Source organism: Podarcis melisellensis (genome assembly GCF_964234715.1).
Source record: "Podarcis melisellensis genome assembly, chromosome: 13".
NCBI lineage: Eukaryota > Metazoa > Chordata > Lepidosauria > Squamata > Lacertidae > Podarcis > Podarcis melisellensis.
The window spans coordinates 34,626,526-34,643,487 of NC_138545.1; the positions used below are offsets into that span (position 1 = coordinate 34,626,526).

A 16,962-nucleotide genomic window follows, 5' to 3' on the forward strand; every position below is an offset into this window, starting at 1 on the left:
TGATAAGAATATATAGAAGAGTATTGCTTATGTGAATGCACAGCCGTTTACATCTTGTGGGAACTGCAACCCAGCAGCACCCAAGAAGGTCACAGGTTTCCTATTCATGCTTTTGAAGTCTTGTCATTATGTTGTCCTAATCAATTGGTACTTTATCCTTTGGCAACCATATGCTACCAAAGTTACAAGGCAATCATTAACCTCGCAGTATTATTGGAAGCTTCCTTATACTTATAAGGGACGTGGGTAGCACTGTGGTTTAAACCACAGCCTCTTGGGCTTGCTGATTGGAAGGTCGGCGGTTCAAATCCCTGTGATGGGGTGAGCTCCCATTGCTCTGTCCCAGCTCCTGCCAAGCTAGCAGTTCAAAAGCACACCAGTGCAAGTGGATAAATAGGTACCGCTGCGGCGGGAAGGTAAATGGCTTTTCCGTGTGCTCTGGCTTCCATCAGGGTATTCTGTTGCACCAGAAGTGGTTTAGTCATGCTGGCCACACAACCCGGAAACCTGTCTTTTCAGGAACTGGAAATGCCAGTTCCCTTGGGCTGAAAGCGAGATGAGCACTGCAACCCCATAGTCGCCTTTGACTGGGCTTAACCGTCATGGGGTCCTTCACCTTACCTTTTTCCTTACATTTGCAAATCTAAGCCTTTTAAAAAGTGCCAGGACTTTGAATCTTGGACCATACACACCCAAAGCATGTTTCCTATCACTGAATTATGGTCCACACCCAGTCAATCAAAGATTTGTAGAGCTGGAAGGGACCGAAGGTCATCAACCCCCTGCAATGCAGGAACCTATCATTTTCTCTGCTTTCAGTGCTATTTAGAGGGTGCCTATTTTAATCAACCATCTCAAATGTCAGTTCTGACTGGGCAGCAATATTCTTCCACAAAACCTTTCCAATCCCCCGCCTCCGGGTCTTCAAAACGAGGAGGACAAGCCATTTTCAACATCGCAAAGCATTTTATCAAGAAATAAAGCAAGATCTGAAAAGATAATAATTCACTGTCTCCTTGTGGCATTCGTTCAAAAGGGAGAATGGCCGGAAAGCTGCTCAAAAGCGTCTTGCAATAATTATAACATGGGTTTCAGGCTGGTGAAGTCAAGGGGCAATCAATGCTTGTCCCGCAGTAGCAATCCAACTCACCCAGATCCACAACATCGAGTAGATACTCTGTGCTTGTGTATGTGATGTGTTCCAGGATGTAATTCAGTAGCTTCACATGGGGAGTAGAGATGGTCAGCTTCTTTTCCCCTCGCCCACCTACCACGTCTTGGGATACATCAGCCAGGGTGTTGAGAGCACCAAATGAAGCTTGTAGGATCACCTGGAGATTTTGGGTCCCAACAAAAGTCTTAGGAGCAAATAAAACCCCTCCATTTTCATCTAAATCAGGTGATACACAAACGGACATCAGCAGGAAATGGGGGGTAAACAGAAGGTCAGAAATCAGGGGATGTCCAGTTCTGGGTACCACAATTTAAGAAGGATGCTGACAAGTTGGAACGTGCACAGAGGAGGGCGGCTGGGAAGAGCAAGGGTCTGGAAACCAAGCCTTATGAGGAACAGTTGAAGGAGCTGGGTAGGTTTAGCCTGGAAAAGAGGAGACTGGGAGGAGATACGATAGCCATCTTCTAAGATCTTAAGGGCTGTCACATGGAGGATGGAGCAAGGCCTGCTCTGGAGGGCAGGACTCCCATGGCTTCAAGTTACAAGGAAGGAAATTCAGACACAACTTCAGAAGACATTTCTGACAGCAAGCTGTTCGACAGTGGGACAGACTCCCTTGGGAAGTTGTGGACTCGTATTCCTTGGAGGTTTGTAAGCAGAGTTTGGATCCTCATGAGAAGAGAAGACACCCTGGAAAAGACCCTGATGCTGGGAAAGATTGAGGGCACAAGGAGAAGGGGACAACAGAGGACGAGATGGCTGGACAGTGTTCTCGAAGCTACCAGCATGAGTTTGACCAAACTGCGGGAGGCAGTGGAAGACAGGAGTGCCTGGCGTGCTCTGGTCCATGGGGTCACAAAGAGTTGGCCACAACTAAACGACTAAACAACAGCAACATGTTATGGATGATCTAGTTGAGATTCCTGACTTGCAGAATATGGATTATTATTTTGATTGGAATGTAACTGGATTAAATTAGACTTTGGAAGCAGAATTAAAATAATTTACCAAACCTGTAATTCTAGCACATGTGGGGGGGGGGCGGGACCAAAATTATACAATTGGAAAGTTGATTACTTGATGTTTGATATTTGATTTGGTATTGTGATTTGATATGGATATAATGAGGCTTATTTTGGATGCTTGTAATTGAATACTAATAATTTTTTTTAAAAGATTCATAAATTGGGGGGGGGGTTGGATTAGATGACCCTTGGGATCCCTTCCAACTCCATGATCTATGAGAGCTCTGTGAGTAAGCTTTGTGAGCTGAGTGTTTACCAGCGGTGGTGCGTTTCCATGTGGAGGCATTTTTATTTTGTGTCACCTATTTTGTACTAAGAAGGCCTCATTTCTAAAATGTGAAAAGGAGCTACTGGTACTTGAGAAATATGCCTTTAAAAAAAGAAGCAGCAGTGGAATAAATAATGTTTTCTTCCTGTGGCAACAAAATGTTTTAGATGGGTCATGGATGCCTGCTTCTCTCAGGGAAACAACATTCAAGACCCAGCCAGCTTTCAGAGCCTGGGAATCTGGACTGCTAGTTTTGTACAGTGGTGCCTCGCAAGACGAAATTAATCCATTCCGCGAGTCTCTTCGTCTTGCGGTTTTTTTCGTCGTGCGAAGCACGGCTATTAGCGGCTTAGCGGCTATTAACGGCTTAGCGGCTTTAAGAAAAAGGAAACAAACTTGCAAGAACTCGCAAGACGTTTCGTCTTGCGAAGCAAGCCCATAGGGAAATTCAACTTGCGGAACGACTCAAAAAACGGAAAACTCTTTCGTCTTGCGCGTTTTTCGTCTTGCGAGGCATTCGTCTTGCGAGGTACCACTGTATGTCCCATGCTTGTCACCAGATACAATCTCAACCATGGTATCCATTCCATTGTTATGGAATGGAATGTTGACTCTTTCAGCTGCGTTGTTTGATAATTCAGAAAGTGGGAGCATACAACGAAACATAATTAATGAGAACACAAAGTTACCTGGAGGTTTTCTGTACTTGCTCCATGGAAACCAAGCCCTTTAAGAACAAAAGCAACCACAGGTCTGCCATTAATACTCTTCCAATTTTCCGTTCCCCACACCCCACCAAGTCCAGCAAAGCTTGATTTACAGAGTTGGCTGCAATACTCTCCCGAGAAAGAAACAATTGAGCCCAAACCAGCATGCTAAGAAGACAAAAAGCTATAAGCACTCTTAAGGAAAGTGGCCACTGTGTCCAAACGTTTGAAAGGAAATAAAATTGTTTCAGTTTGTGAACACCAGCATTTCTGTGACCTTTGAACTGCTTGTCTAATTTTTCACTCTCTTGCCTCAGTTTGCCAATCACAGGCTCCTTAGATACCAAGAGGACCTAAAACCGAACACCAAACAGAGGGCTTTGTGTGACATGTTTGTTTGTTCAGTATTAAGGAACTGTTTGTTCTGTATTAAGGAACACAGACACACATGGTATGGGTGCCCTGTCTGTGGTCTCCTTGATACCAAGTGAAATGTCAACTAGTCAACTTAGAATTTCTGCAGTACAGAACCAGCTAAAGCCTTAGGTCGGGGGTTGGCTAACTACGGTCTGCAGGCCAGATCTGGGCCAATTGCCCTCCGGATCCGGCCCACGGATGTTCCGTGGATTGGCGATTCTGTTTGTTAATTTTTTTATCGTTATTTTCCCCCCAGAAGTGCCATTTTTCCCCTCGAAAAAAAAGTTTGCTGACCCCCGCCTTAGGTCAATAACCTTTATTAACTGTTTAATGTTTCCAAATGTCATTCAGCTACGTCTGTTAACATACCTGGAATTACCATGGTGTGCAAAGGCATCACCTCAGCTCCTTGAATCGGATAGCTTAAAGGAGTGTTTGGCTGAGCAATAAGGGCATCTTTTGTCTTGAAGGAATACCTAGGTCAAAGCAAAGAGACAGGACTTGAGTCTTCAGAAGCCATGCTGCGAGTGTGGGAATCACAGGCAAGGAAACTGTTTAAAAAGTAAAATAAAAAAAATAGCCCACCTGCCCAAAATACACACGTTGAGCAGAGCAACTGGCCCCGTTTTCTCTGGGATAATTAACTTGCAGGCTTGAACAACATCACAATACAGCGACTAGGTCCAACTGTAGATCATAACAAAGGCTGCGTAGAAACTGACAACTTAAAACACAACCAGGCCATTCTTTTTCTCAAGTAGGATTGAAGGCGATTTGTGGGGAAATGCAACAGAACACAGTATTTCACAAGGCAAGGCAGGTTACATATTTATTGTGCTTAGCGACATGCATGCACCACTTTCCAAATCAGAGGTGGGAGTGTGTGAGATACAGAATATATGCAAATGTGTAAACAGCCGCAAAGAGTTATTTCTCCTCCCACAGAATTCTCCTCAGGCATAGTGGTTTGACAAAAAATCCCTCTGGGAATTGTAGCTCTGTGAGGGGAACAGGGGTCTTCTGACTACTCTCAGCAGCCTTAATGAACTACAGCTCTCAGAATTGGGGGGTGGGGGGAGGGAGAGCCATAACTGTTAATGTGGTATAATCGGCAAGGGACTTTGAGGTGCTTTCGAACTGCTAGGTTGGCAGGAGCAGGGACCGAGCAACGGGAGCTCACCCCGTTGTGGGGATTCGAACCGCCGACCTTCTGATTGGCAAGTCCTAGGCTCTGTGGTTTAACCCACAGCACCACCCATGTCCCTCTGTTTTTCCTATTTTCATCCAAAAAATGTTGGAAGGTATGGAGTTATGCAACCCTCGAGTCAATGAGATAAATAACTAGACAACCTTTAGAAGACATCTGAATGGAGCCCTGCATAGGGTATGTTCAAATTTGTTTAATGTCTTATTGTGTTTTTATATATGTTGGAAGCTGCCCAGAGCGGCTGGAGCAACCCAGTCAGATGGGTGGGGAATAATAATAGTAAAATAGTAATACTAAAAGGACGTCCCTGTTTTCATTGCAGGGTATGATTAGTGCTTGAAATATATATTGTGGACGTGGCCCATGTTTCAGCTAATACAACATGCTGTTCTCACAACGTCTCTCTGGGAATCCTATAACCAGCGCAAGAGCACCCACAGTCCCTCATGACTAACACACCTTTGCCTCAGGAGTTGCCAGCCACATTTTCCACAAGAGAGACTCAATACTTCAGGCCTGGAAGGATAAACCTTCGCCACAATGGACTGAAGAACTAAATGCCCTTGCTACATGTGAACATATTATTATGGGTTTGCGTGTGCCTTGACTCACCCAACGGCTAAATTCATCACTCTAATGGTGCTGGATCTAGTGGGTGTTAACCAATGCTTGGAGTATTAAGACGGGCTGCCAGGTGCTGAATTTAACAGTGTCAAAACACAGGCCAGGTTTCCTGCCTCCTACCAGGAAATTGCTTGGGAGAAAATGGGCCATTAAAAGGGAACAAAGACAGGCAGCTGAGCCATGAGCTAAGATGGCAAAGGGGTGCGGCCCTTCCTCCCTGAGCTCTGTGTTATTTAGCAGAGACAAAGGTGAGTAGCAGTAGTAGTAGAGGTTTAAGATTACAGTTTCTCTGTAATGTGAAAAGGTGCATTTTGGTAAACGCAGCAAGCTGAAGGGGGGGGGCAGCAGTTGGAATTCAAGACTGCAGGAATGGGAGAAACGTAACCCTCCTGGGGTGTAACGCTGTAAGCTCCTCCATTATAGGCTCAGGTTGTATATGTGTGTAAATAAACCATATATCCTAAAGACACCCCGGTCTCCGCTGTGCCTCATTTCCAAAGGAAACACAAACCCTGAGTGAGCGCCCAGACCCTTAGAATGCCGCACTGCTGTGGGGATTGGTGTTTATAAAAAGCATTGTTACAAGCCACCTCAATTTCACTTGGCTACCTACAAAGACATTTGGGTGGCGTATATCAGTTTGTATGTGTAACTTCCGTACATTCGGAATGTACGGAAGTGAGAGCAGGACCATAAAGAAGGCTGATCGCCGAAGAATTGATACTTTTGAATTATGGTGCTGGAGGAGACTCTTGAGAGTCCCATGGACTGCAAGAAGATCAAACCTATCTATTCTGAAGGAAATCAGCCCTGAGTGCTCACTGGAAGGACAGATCCTGAAGCTGAGGCTCCAATACTTTGGCCACTTCATGAGAAGAGAAGACTCCCTGGGAAAGACCCTGATGTTGGGAAAGATGGAGGGCACAAGGAGAAGGGGATGACAGAGAATGAGATGGTTGGACAGTGTTCTCAAAGCTACCAGCATGAGTTTGACCAAACTGCGGGAGGAAGTGGAAGACAGGGGTGCCTGGTGTGCTCTGGTCCATGGGTTCACGAAGAGTCGGACATGACTAAACAACAACAACATGTGTAACTTAAGATGGACGAAGAGATGCTAATTGTATATGTTATTGCAAACCAGTGGGTTTTTCCTCTCCCTGTTTCCCCCCCTTCTCCTGCTTTCTCTTTCTTTATAAATTTGCAAAAAAAAGTTAATTAAAAAAATGAAAAGGGGTGCGCAAATAAGGAGAACTAAGCAAAATCTTCTCCATTGTCTCGGTTCCCTCAAGCATGTCTCCTTCCATTCTGTTTCTTTTCCTGCCCCTGCTAGTGGCCAACTGGCAATTTCCCCTATAACCAGGGATTGGAAACCTAGAGATGTAGAATTTCTGGAAATTTTGAAGCCATGAGGAAAAAAACGTCCGTCCGCCTTGTCCCCCCGTCCCCCCCGGAGAAAATGAAAATTTTGGAAAAAAATTGGAAAAAAAGTTCACTGTGGAGTAGTTTTACAAATTTCATGAAACACTGTGTATATAAAAGTATTATGCTTGCAATAAAACAGGTAACCACCCCCCTTTCCCTCAAAAAACAACAAAAAAGCAAGAAACCATCAACATAAAAAATAATCAGATTTGCCCTTCAGCACCAACAGCAAATAAAGTTAAGGTCCACCTCAGTATTTAAGCTCCATAGAAGGTCTACCCTTTGAGTAACACTTTTTAAAAAAGAAACAAGACAAGACACAAAGATATACATGCAGTTTATTCTATCTCATTATTCTATTTCATTTTCGATTTCTTCTTCCTCTTCCTCTTTGTCATTTTCCTCATGGACTTCTAAAAAATGGACTTGGAAAAAAACGGGGGGAAACCTGTCCCCCCCCCATTTTTTTGGTCCCCCCCCCCGGCCTTCCCATATTTACTTGAGGACAGCCGGGGCAAAGCATTAGGCAATTTTTTTTGCATGCCAGGCCCAGAGGTAACCAACATCCAGTTACTGAATAGTATGTTGCACAAAGGCTCAAACTCTGCTTGAAAGGAAAATGAGTGTGTGTGTGTTTTTTAAATTGAATTTGTTATTATATATTATAAACCGCATGGTGGTAAGAGAGCTTTCTAAACAGTTTACAAAAATATACAACAGGACATGAAAATGATTGATAAAATATAGTTAAAAGCAGGTATGTAAGAGTATTCAAAAGATGATTAAAGTCGGCAGTGGTTAAAAGGAAGTAAATTGCATGCAGCTTCTATGTGTTCAGATGGGCTGGCCCTAACGAAAATGTTTTGAGCAGTTGCCGGAAAGAGTACAGTGAGAGCCCCTGGCCTGGTGTCAGTCAGCAGGGAGCTCCAAAGTGTGGGTGCTGGAAGGACTGGGGAAAAGACGGAAAAATTGGGGAGGACACACAGGTTTTTTTATGTTTTTCCCCAAAAATGAAAAAAAAAAAAGTGTGTGGAATATTCAAACTATATCAAACCATTTTTTTTTCAAATTTTCTGGAAATTTGAAAACCCATTTCCCCCAATTTTTCTGGTTTTTTTTCCAGGCCTTCCCATCTCTAGAAACCTGTGGCGCTCTGAAATGTTTCTGAACGACAACTCCCATCATCCCTGCTCAACATTGGTTGGTTGGGGATGATGGGAGTTTGCATCCAAAAGCATGACAAGTTAACTTTTAGTACGACTAACTTTTAGAACTGAATGTCATCAGATGCGATGATAGCCGCTGGATTTTGATTTGGGGACACCCATTTGTAAAGAAGCATTCGTTTCAAGGAAGAGCGCAAATGAACCTCATAGAATTACGTTGGTTTCAAGAAGCTTTTAACGGTGGTCCAGGTTTTATTTTGAGATGCTGTTGCTGCTGGAGAAAGTGGCATTTATATGGGTAAGGGTAAAGGTAAAGGTACCCCTGACCGTTAGGTCCAGTCGCGGACGATTCTGGGGTTGCAGCACTCATCTCGCTCTATAGGTTGAGGGAGCCAGCGTTTGTCCACAGACAGCTTCCGGGTCATGTGGCCAGCATGACTAAACCGCTTCTGGCGAACCAGAGCAGCACACGGAAATGCCATTTACCTTCCCGCCAGAGCAGTACCTATTTATCTACTTGCACTGGCGTGCTTTCGAACTGCTAGGTGAGCAGGAGCTGGGACCAAGCAATGGGAGCTCACCCCGTCGCGGGGATTCAAATGCTGACCTTCTGATCGGCAAGCCCTAGGGTCTGTGGTTTAGACCACAGCGCCACCCGCGTCCCATTTATATGGGAGACCAAGTTAATTATAACTGCAAGGAACTGAAGCTTTTGGGAAAGTACTGCATGGTCCGCTAATAATCCGATGTGGAGACAACATTATTATTTTTTTGCCTAATCCAGATATGGGGAACCTGTGACACTCCGGATGTGATTGCCTCCATCCCAAAACATCAACCATGCTGGCTGGGGCTGATGGGAGCTAGAGTACAATAACATATTTCAACAGGGAGGCGGGTGAACACAGGTTCCCCATCCCTCGTCAAATCCATGAAGATAACCCTTATGACCCACCACAACCCTTCCAGTTATGTTGTAAAGTTCATGAAAATGCAGTTCTGGTTCACGTGGGTAAGTTAACATTACCTTCGCTGATAATCCGCAAATTCCTTCTCACGCCTTTCTGTGACAGCAGCAAGCTTATCCTTATCAATATATTTCCCCAACTGATAGACTGTCAGCTTTTTGGCTCCAACACACTCGCAGCGTTTTTTTGGTCCTAGCCTGTTTTGGACAGGGTGGAGAGAGGCAAGCAGGAGAGAACGGAGAAAATTAATAGAAGTTATGGGCTATTAATATAAACTAAAGTTACCTTTTGTGAGTAGTTGCACAACATCATACATTGTAAGGAGACCCATCCATTTAAGAAAAACGTTCTTATATTAAATACATATTTGTATGTTCCAGAAATGCTACAAGAACACAGTTTGCAACAAAAAAAAGAACACACAGTTCTTTGACAGGGAACACTGAAACTATTGGCCGTTAATAATTTCTCCAATGGCAACTCTCTGTGTAGAAAGATAGATGGAGAATTTTCCTTTATGATTATCTTGTGGAAGTCCACCAAAATCTCACCAAAATTTGTTGCACATGGCCATCACATTTGTTCAGGATCACTGTAGTTCAAATTAAAGGTAAAGGTAAAGGTACCCCTGCCCGTGCGGGTCAGTCTTGACAGACTCTAGGGTTGTGTGCTCATCTCACTCTAGAGGCCGGGAGCCAGCGCTGTCCGCAGACATTTCCAGGTCACGTGGCCAGTGTGACGAAGCTGCTCTGGCGAACTGGCACCAGAGCAGCACACGGAACACCATTTACCTTCCCGCTATAAAGCGGTACCTATTTATCTACTTGCACTTAAGGGTGCTTTCAAACTGCTAGGTGGGCAGGAGCTGCGACCGAACGATGGGAGCTCACCCCGCCGCGGGGATTCGAACCGCCGACCATGCGATCAGCAAGTCCTAGGCGCTGAGGTTTTACCTACAGCGCCACCCGTGTCCCATAGTTCAAATTACAAGTTCTTTTATAAAAAATATACGCACAGTGGCATAAAAATATGTTGAAGCAGTTTGTGTGCCAGGGCACAGTCCCACCCACCCTCTGGGAGCCAAACCTAGGATCAAGGAAATCACACGGCAATATATTTGGGATTAAAATGGCCACAACTTTATTAAAAATTTCAGATGTAGGAAACCTTGGCTTAGGCATTGGGTGTGTATTCCTCTCAGCCCCTCGCTGTGTTCTCCATTGGGGGTCTGAGGCAAGACAAGGTCAATTGGGAACATGAGGACACTGCAAAATGTGCGCTTACACAGCTAGCCCCCCTTCCGCGTTGCTGAGGGGAGTTCTATGGCCCAGTGCTGTGCGTTTGTGGTCAGAGACTCCCCTCAAGACCCCTTTAACGGGGAACCCCGATATCGCCTCTGCAAAAGGAGAAACTCACCACACCACCCCTTTGATTGCTGGACTAAAGGTTTCTGCCCAAGGCCTAAAACCGCCCAAGTTGTGACAATTGCTACGAGGAAGGCAAAACCTGCAGAGCAGGGGAAATTCCTTCCCGGTTCTGAAAAAACAGCAACCATCGACCGAATGTACCAACACCCATGTACCCGGAAAGGAGAAAGGTTAGCCTGTAAGAAAGGGTACAATTAGAGGGAAAGCCGAGTGGGTGGTGATGCTCCAGAGTTGACTGCGCCGCTGGAGTCAGTTCCGGCCCCCTTTTAAACCTTTGGAGCGGACTATTGAGAAGCCTGCTCAATCACGGTCTGCTCCGCTGCCCCCCGCCAGCCACTGCAGATTGGTCAATTTGAAATTGGGTTTTGGCGGAAACCCAGAAGGGACCGCGATGGCCAAGGGGGGTGGAGCAATGTCCAGCAGAGCGGCAGGGATTCGGGAGGACGGTGGGCCACAAACCTCGTCCACCATCTGGTGAGCACTACAGCAATAAAAACACAACACCGTGCAATAAAAACCATTAAAAGGTGAAAACAGACTTCAAGTAGCCATTGCAGATGGTGCAGTCTTTATTGCGTGGAGGAACAGAAGTTTTCAGCCGGCAATTAAAAGTTGGCACAGAAAGTGTAGTAGACTATTATTATCTACATAAGTACTAGGATAATAACATCATATATATTTATATAAGAATGTATGGGAGTACGTTACATTGCATTTTTGTATATTGTTCCTTTCTACACATTTTTGTTCTTTTTTTTCTTTCCTTATTTTTCTTCCTCTGCCCCCCACCCCTGGTATATCTTCATAATTGACATTAAAATATTAATACCAAAACAAGAGCATAGGAGTCACTTAGAAGATCCAAATGCTTCTATGATAGCCGATATAAAAATCCTAACGTGCCAGGGAGCAACCAACAAAGTGAGCTTATCAGATGCATATTCATCAATTCGACAATTGCCTTACAAGGAAGTCCATGACAATTTTATGACACTGCTGCAATTTTGGGGGGCATGGCTCTGTTTGGTCTGCATGATGCCAACGTCCCTTCCAATTCCTGGGGTCCTGGATATTGCAATGGTTAAAATGGAATGGATAATTCCATTGCTGAACTAGTCAAGCAAGTTTCTTCGGAAGCTTGTGAAGAGTCCCTCCTTCACCTGACTGGAAGTGAGAAGGACAAAAGCCAGTTGCCATGTGAGCCGAGAGCAAGCTAGGAGTTGGGAGGCAGAAGCTGAGAGTCAGAGCTGTGCTTTTTACTTAATAATGTTTGAAAATAATAAAACAAACAAGTTGACAGTCATTGTACACCAAGGAAGAAGAGGAAGGCCGGCAGTGCTTGTGATGGGCTGAAAACTTGCTTTAAAGGAATAAGTTGTTAACTGTGCTGTAGAAGAGTAACAGCTTATTTCTTTGAAGCAAGTCTGAAGCAAGTAGTAGTAGTAGTAGTAGTAGTAGTAGTAGTAGTAGTAGTAATAATAAGTTATTATTTATATCCCGCTCATTTGGCTGGGTTTCCCCAGCCACTCTGGGGGGCTCCCAACAGAATATTAAAACATGATAAAACTTCAAACATTAAAAACTTCCCTAAACAGGGCTGCCTTCAGATGTCTTCTAAAAGTCGGATAGTTGTTTATTTCCATGACATCTGATGGGAGGGTGTTCCACAGGGCGGGCGCCACTACTAGGAAGGCCCTCAGAGCTGGACCTCAGTGTCTGGGCTGAACGATGGGGGTGGAGACGCTCCTTCAGGTATACTATTCAGTGGACCCTCTGGTTACAAATTTAATTTGTTTTGGGGGCCCATGCGCACCCCGAAAAATCCATAACCAGAGGTGCCGCTTCTGTGCATGTGCGAGCGTTGAAACACGGAAGAATACACTTCTAGGTTTGCCGCTTTTGCAACCCGAAGATTACATATCCAGAGTGGTACATAACCTGAGGGTCCACTGTATTAAACGAACAAGCTGACTGTCACCGTTCACCAAGAGGAAGGCCTGAAGCACTTGTGATGGGCTGAAAACTTGCTTTAAAGGAATAATAATACTAATACTAATAATAATAATAATAACTTATTATTTATACCCTGCCCATCTGGCTGAGTTTCCCCAGCCACTCTAGGTGGCTCCCAGTCGAGTGTTAAAAATAATACAGCATTAAATATTAAAAACTTCCCTAAATAGGACTGCCTTCAGATGTCTTTTAAAAATAAGATAGCTGCTTATTTCCTTCACATCTGGTGGGAGGGCGTTCCACAGGGCGGGCGCCACTACCAAGAAGGCCCTCTGCCTGGTTCCCTGTAACTTGGCTTTTCACAGTGAGGGAACTGCCAGATGGCCCTCGGCGCTGGACCTCAGTGTCCGGGCTGAACGATGGGGGTGGAGACGCTCCTTCAGATATACTGGACCGAGGCCATTTAGGGCTTTAAAGGTCAGCACCAACACTTTGAATTGTGCTCGGAAGCATACTGGGAGTCGGTGTAGGTCTTTCAAGACCGGTGTTATATGGTCTCGCCGGCCGTTCCCAGTCACCAGTCTAGCTGCCGCATTCTGGATTAATTGAAGTTTCCGGGGCACCTTCAAAGGCAGCCCCACATAGAGCACATTGCAGTAGTCCAAGCGGGAGATAACTAGAGCATGCACCACTCTGGTGTTAACTGTATTGTAGAAGTGTAACAGCTTATTCCTTTGAAGCGAGTTTGAAGTAAGTGCTCCTCCTTTCCGGTAAATCAGTGTTTCTCAAGCTTTCTGATGTGGTGGACCAGCAAACCCAGCCTCCTTCCAGCTCCCTTGGCCTGAAAGCGAGACGAGCATCGCAACCCCATAGTCACCTTTGTTCGGACTTAACCATCCAGGAGTCCTTTACCTTTTTAACCTAGCAAATATAACAGCTTCATCCACAGTTGGTGCCTATATGGTAGAACTCAGAGGGTTGCAGTACTGACCTTTGCAGGGTACAGCTTTATACTGATTAGTTTTTGTTATATTTCATACATTTCTGATAATATTTTACTATTACTTTATATTTTGAAGAAATTCATCAAGTTAGAAGTAATCCACAATTAGAATTCTTTTTATGTATGTAGTTTTTGTCACATTTTATAAATTTCTAATGAAATTCTCCCAAATATAAAAAGTAAAATATAATTTTCTGCATATATGAAACAGACCATAGAGTTGATTGTTGGTTATGCAATGTATACGTAAAAAGTGAAAATGCACCTAATTTTAAATCTTCGTCACATCTTAATCTTATTTTAAAATGTATTCATTTTTCTAGTGAGCTGCAGCCGATAAAAAGAGAGAAACCATCACAATTCATAAGATTATTCAAAATTATCTCTGTGCTAAAACATTTCCTTTTGCATTTGAGTAATATAATGAAAGATTGTTGCCTTACTTATTATTGCAATTCAAAATAAATTTAGCAGTTTTAAGTTTTGTGCTTTTCTCTTTATTTTTTCTTTTCTGTTTTTAACAAGACACCTGTTTTGAAAACTGAAGTTAGCGGGGGGGGGGGGACTGAGCAGGGGTCACAAGTAGTTAGCCTTGACTAGGGTGGAGAATAGCATAGCATCAACATTGGCTTAATCACACAGTGAAAAGCAACATTTAAACCGAAAGATTTGGGATTCCAAAGTGAGGGAGAGTTGGATTTCCCTGGTCTCATGCCTTAAAAAAGAAAGAAAAAACTTTAAAAATAAGAAATTGCGTTTGCAGAGCTTACCAAATTCCATCAAACAAGAACATGGACTTGTATTTTTCTTCTGGCAAAAGCTTCAAGGACAATGGAGTTTCATCCCTCCCCAGTTTGATTTCGGTTAGCTGTCCTTTCATCATGAAGGCATAGAATACAGCACATAAACTGAAGATTATCACACAGATGCACTTGAGTCTGTAAGAAAGCAGAGGACAGGATCAGTTTCCAAGCCAGCCCAGTGTTTACTGTTCAGCTAAATGTTCTTATAAGGTACCAATATTGTTTGTCGTCGCAGTGCATACAATGTAATAAATCTGGCTCCCGAGAATTCACTCCCTTAAATTCAGTGAATTACCTTTTTTGCAGATTAAAAGGTAAGCAGTCACAGCTGGGAAGTTGTCACTGCAAATAAGAAAGTGCAGCTTGCAACATACTGTATTTTTCACTCCATAAGATGCACTTTTTTCTTCCTAAAAAGTAAGGGGAAATGTCTGTGCATCTTATGGAGTGAATGCATGGTCCCTGGAGATGAATTGCCCAGGGGCAAAAAACAGATCATGCTTTTTTTTTTTTTTTGAAAGAGGGAAATGGGTGTTGAAACAAAGCCGCGGATCTTTTGCTGATCAGGGAGAGAGATAAGGGACCTTAGAGATAAAGGAGGCTGCCTGGGAGGGGGCCACAATGGTGCAAAAACCTGGTTACAAAGCACGGATCCACATGCATCCTCAGAATTTTTGCACTGGGTCACCCCAAACTCACCATCAAATCACATGTCTGCGGCCACAGCATGAACCACAAAAATCATACATCCACTGTTTCATTTAGAATGTTTTTTTTTCTTGTTTTCCTCCACTAAAAACTAGGTGCGTCTTATAGAGGGAAAAATATGGTACTCATCCTTCCTAAACATTAGGAAGAACTTCCTGACAGTAAGAGCTGTTCGACAGTGGAATTTGCTGCCAAGGAGTGTGGTGGAGTCTCCTTCTTTGGAGGTCTTTAAGCAGAGGTTTGACAACCATATGTCAGGAGTGCTCTGATGGTGTTTCCTGCTTGGCAGGGGGTTGGACTCGATGGCCCTTGTGGTCTCTGCCAACTCTATGATTCTATGTTCTTATAAGCCAGTATGCAAATAATCATACCAATTCCAAAACCTTTTTTGGGGGAGGGCGAGTCTTACATTTCAGAATACTACTCTTGGCATTTCAGAATATTTGCAATCTTCACATTTGGAATTTTACTTATGGTTCATCCATCCCATCCCACTTATTATGGGTTTTGAGCCCTTGTGCCTGCATTAATTCTTCCTTGTTCATAGGGCTTTCTTAAAGTTCTGCTGTCCTACAATTTCTCCTTTCGAAAACTGAAAATTCCCTATGCTTTGAAAATACAAATAGGAGTATTACATTGATTCCATGTCCCTGGGTGCCTCTTAGTTATTGTGCACAACCCCATATTAAATTAGCAGGAGAAGTTGGCATTTGATTTCCCACCACCAGCTCCAAAATGTCTTGGGGTGACCTTCATAAAAGCAGGAAAAGGGATCATTTTAAATTTTACAAGCAGTTACAATAACATTTTCTTTTACACCCAGAAAATGGTAACTTGCATGTGGCAAGAACTGCATTTCGGATGCTATTTACGTGTGTAATTTCTGATCGTTATGTGTATGCATTATACAAGCGGCACGTACCTCTCGCACCACATGCAACCAAAATCAAAGATATTTCCCATTCACCTTTGTTTAACATGCCGAGGGAAACAAAGATAACACCCAAAAGCAACTTCTATGCATATCAGAAAGTGATTCTGTATCTCTGAGTTTGATAAAACCTCTCGCACGGGAAAACCAACAGTTTTAAAGTTAAACACGTAAAACAAGCGCCTGAAATTCACTGCAATTCCAAATCCCAACTGAAGTCTCAAATGCCAAGTAAATGGGACGGTGTGTAGAAAAGTCTCCAGGCAAATGGGCATCATTATTCTTGGCAGAACTTTGTGTTTTCAGCCAACCTTCAATTCGCAAGAGTTGCAGTTCTTAAGAAATAGCCCCACCACAGCAACCCGCTCCTCATTCGGCTATCCAACACAAATGACAACCCAAAAGCAATACGGTAGGCTAATAATATGAGTACAACACTTTTAGATCACTACTGAATTGTATCTTAATTTACAATCAGACAGTGTACAATATATACATGGTGACACCAACTAATGCGAGTTAAGAAAATGTCCCAAAATAAGGGATTTTTTTGGCTAGTATCACATCACAAAAAACCACTCGAGCTTGTCGCAACATGCCTTCCAAGGTAAGTGTAAAAGTCGCATTTCCTCATAGGTAAAAATCCCCTTGTATTGGAAAGAAACTGGAGCTCTTCATCTTATTTCCTCCTCTTCTATTTTTGCATAAAGAACCCCAAGCACCACATAAGTATTTCAAAAGCCACTCACCTCCATAACTTCTGGAGGAACTGAAAACAACCCGCTTCCATTCTGAGAAAACTCTCCACTGGAGAAGAGCCAAGCATAGACCTCTCAACTCCACTAAGACAGGTCAGTCAGAAGGATATCCTTGCATCTCCTACTGAAGAATAACATGCTCCACCTCCAGCCCCAGAGGTGTAGCCTCCAAGCACCTGTGAGCCTCCAACCCCACCCTGCCACAGGTGTGGCAAATAACATTATTAAGATAATGCACATTGCAAGCTAATCTCACAGAAGTTTCACTTTTTGTTGTGGCCCAATGCCTTGAACACCTCTGAGTCACTGTAAGAACATTGTAAGAGCCGGCCGGATCAGGCCCCTTCTAGCCTTCCATCCTGTTCTCACACTGGCCGACCTGATGCCTGCAAGAAACCCCC

The 16,962-nt window shown here is 43.8% G+C and overlaps 1 protein-coding gene across 1 annotated transcript in view; it reads right to left on the bottom strand.

Annotated features, from left to right (window-relative positions):
• B4GALNT2 (beta-1,4-N-acetyl-galactosaminyltransferase 2 (SID blood group)) overlaps positions 1-16,699 on the bottom strand; it is a 29,163-nt gene extending 12,464 nt beyond the window's left edge. Inside the window, exons 1-6 of the mRNA XM_081884277.1 lie at positions 16,553-16,699; positions 14,132-14,299; positions 9,038-9,175; positions 3,961-4,067; positions 3,157-3,194; positions 1,151-1,331 (exon numbers count right to left, since the gene is read on the bottom strand). Of these exons, the coding sequence (XP_081740403.1) occupies positions 1,151-1,331; positions 3,157-3,194; positions 3,961-4,067; positions 9,038-9,175; positions 14,132-14,299; positions 16,553-16,629 (709 nt within the window). The 5' untranslated portion in view covers positions 16,630-16,699. The remainder of the gene's footprint in view (positions 1-1,150; positions 1,332-3,156; positions 3,195-3,960; positions 4,068-9,037; positions 9,176-14,131; positions 14,300-16,552) is intronic.
• Between the last annotated feature and the right edge of the window lie 263 nt (positions 16,700-16,962).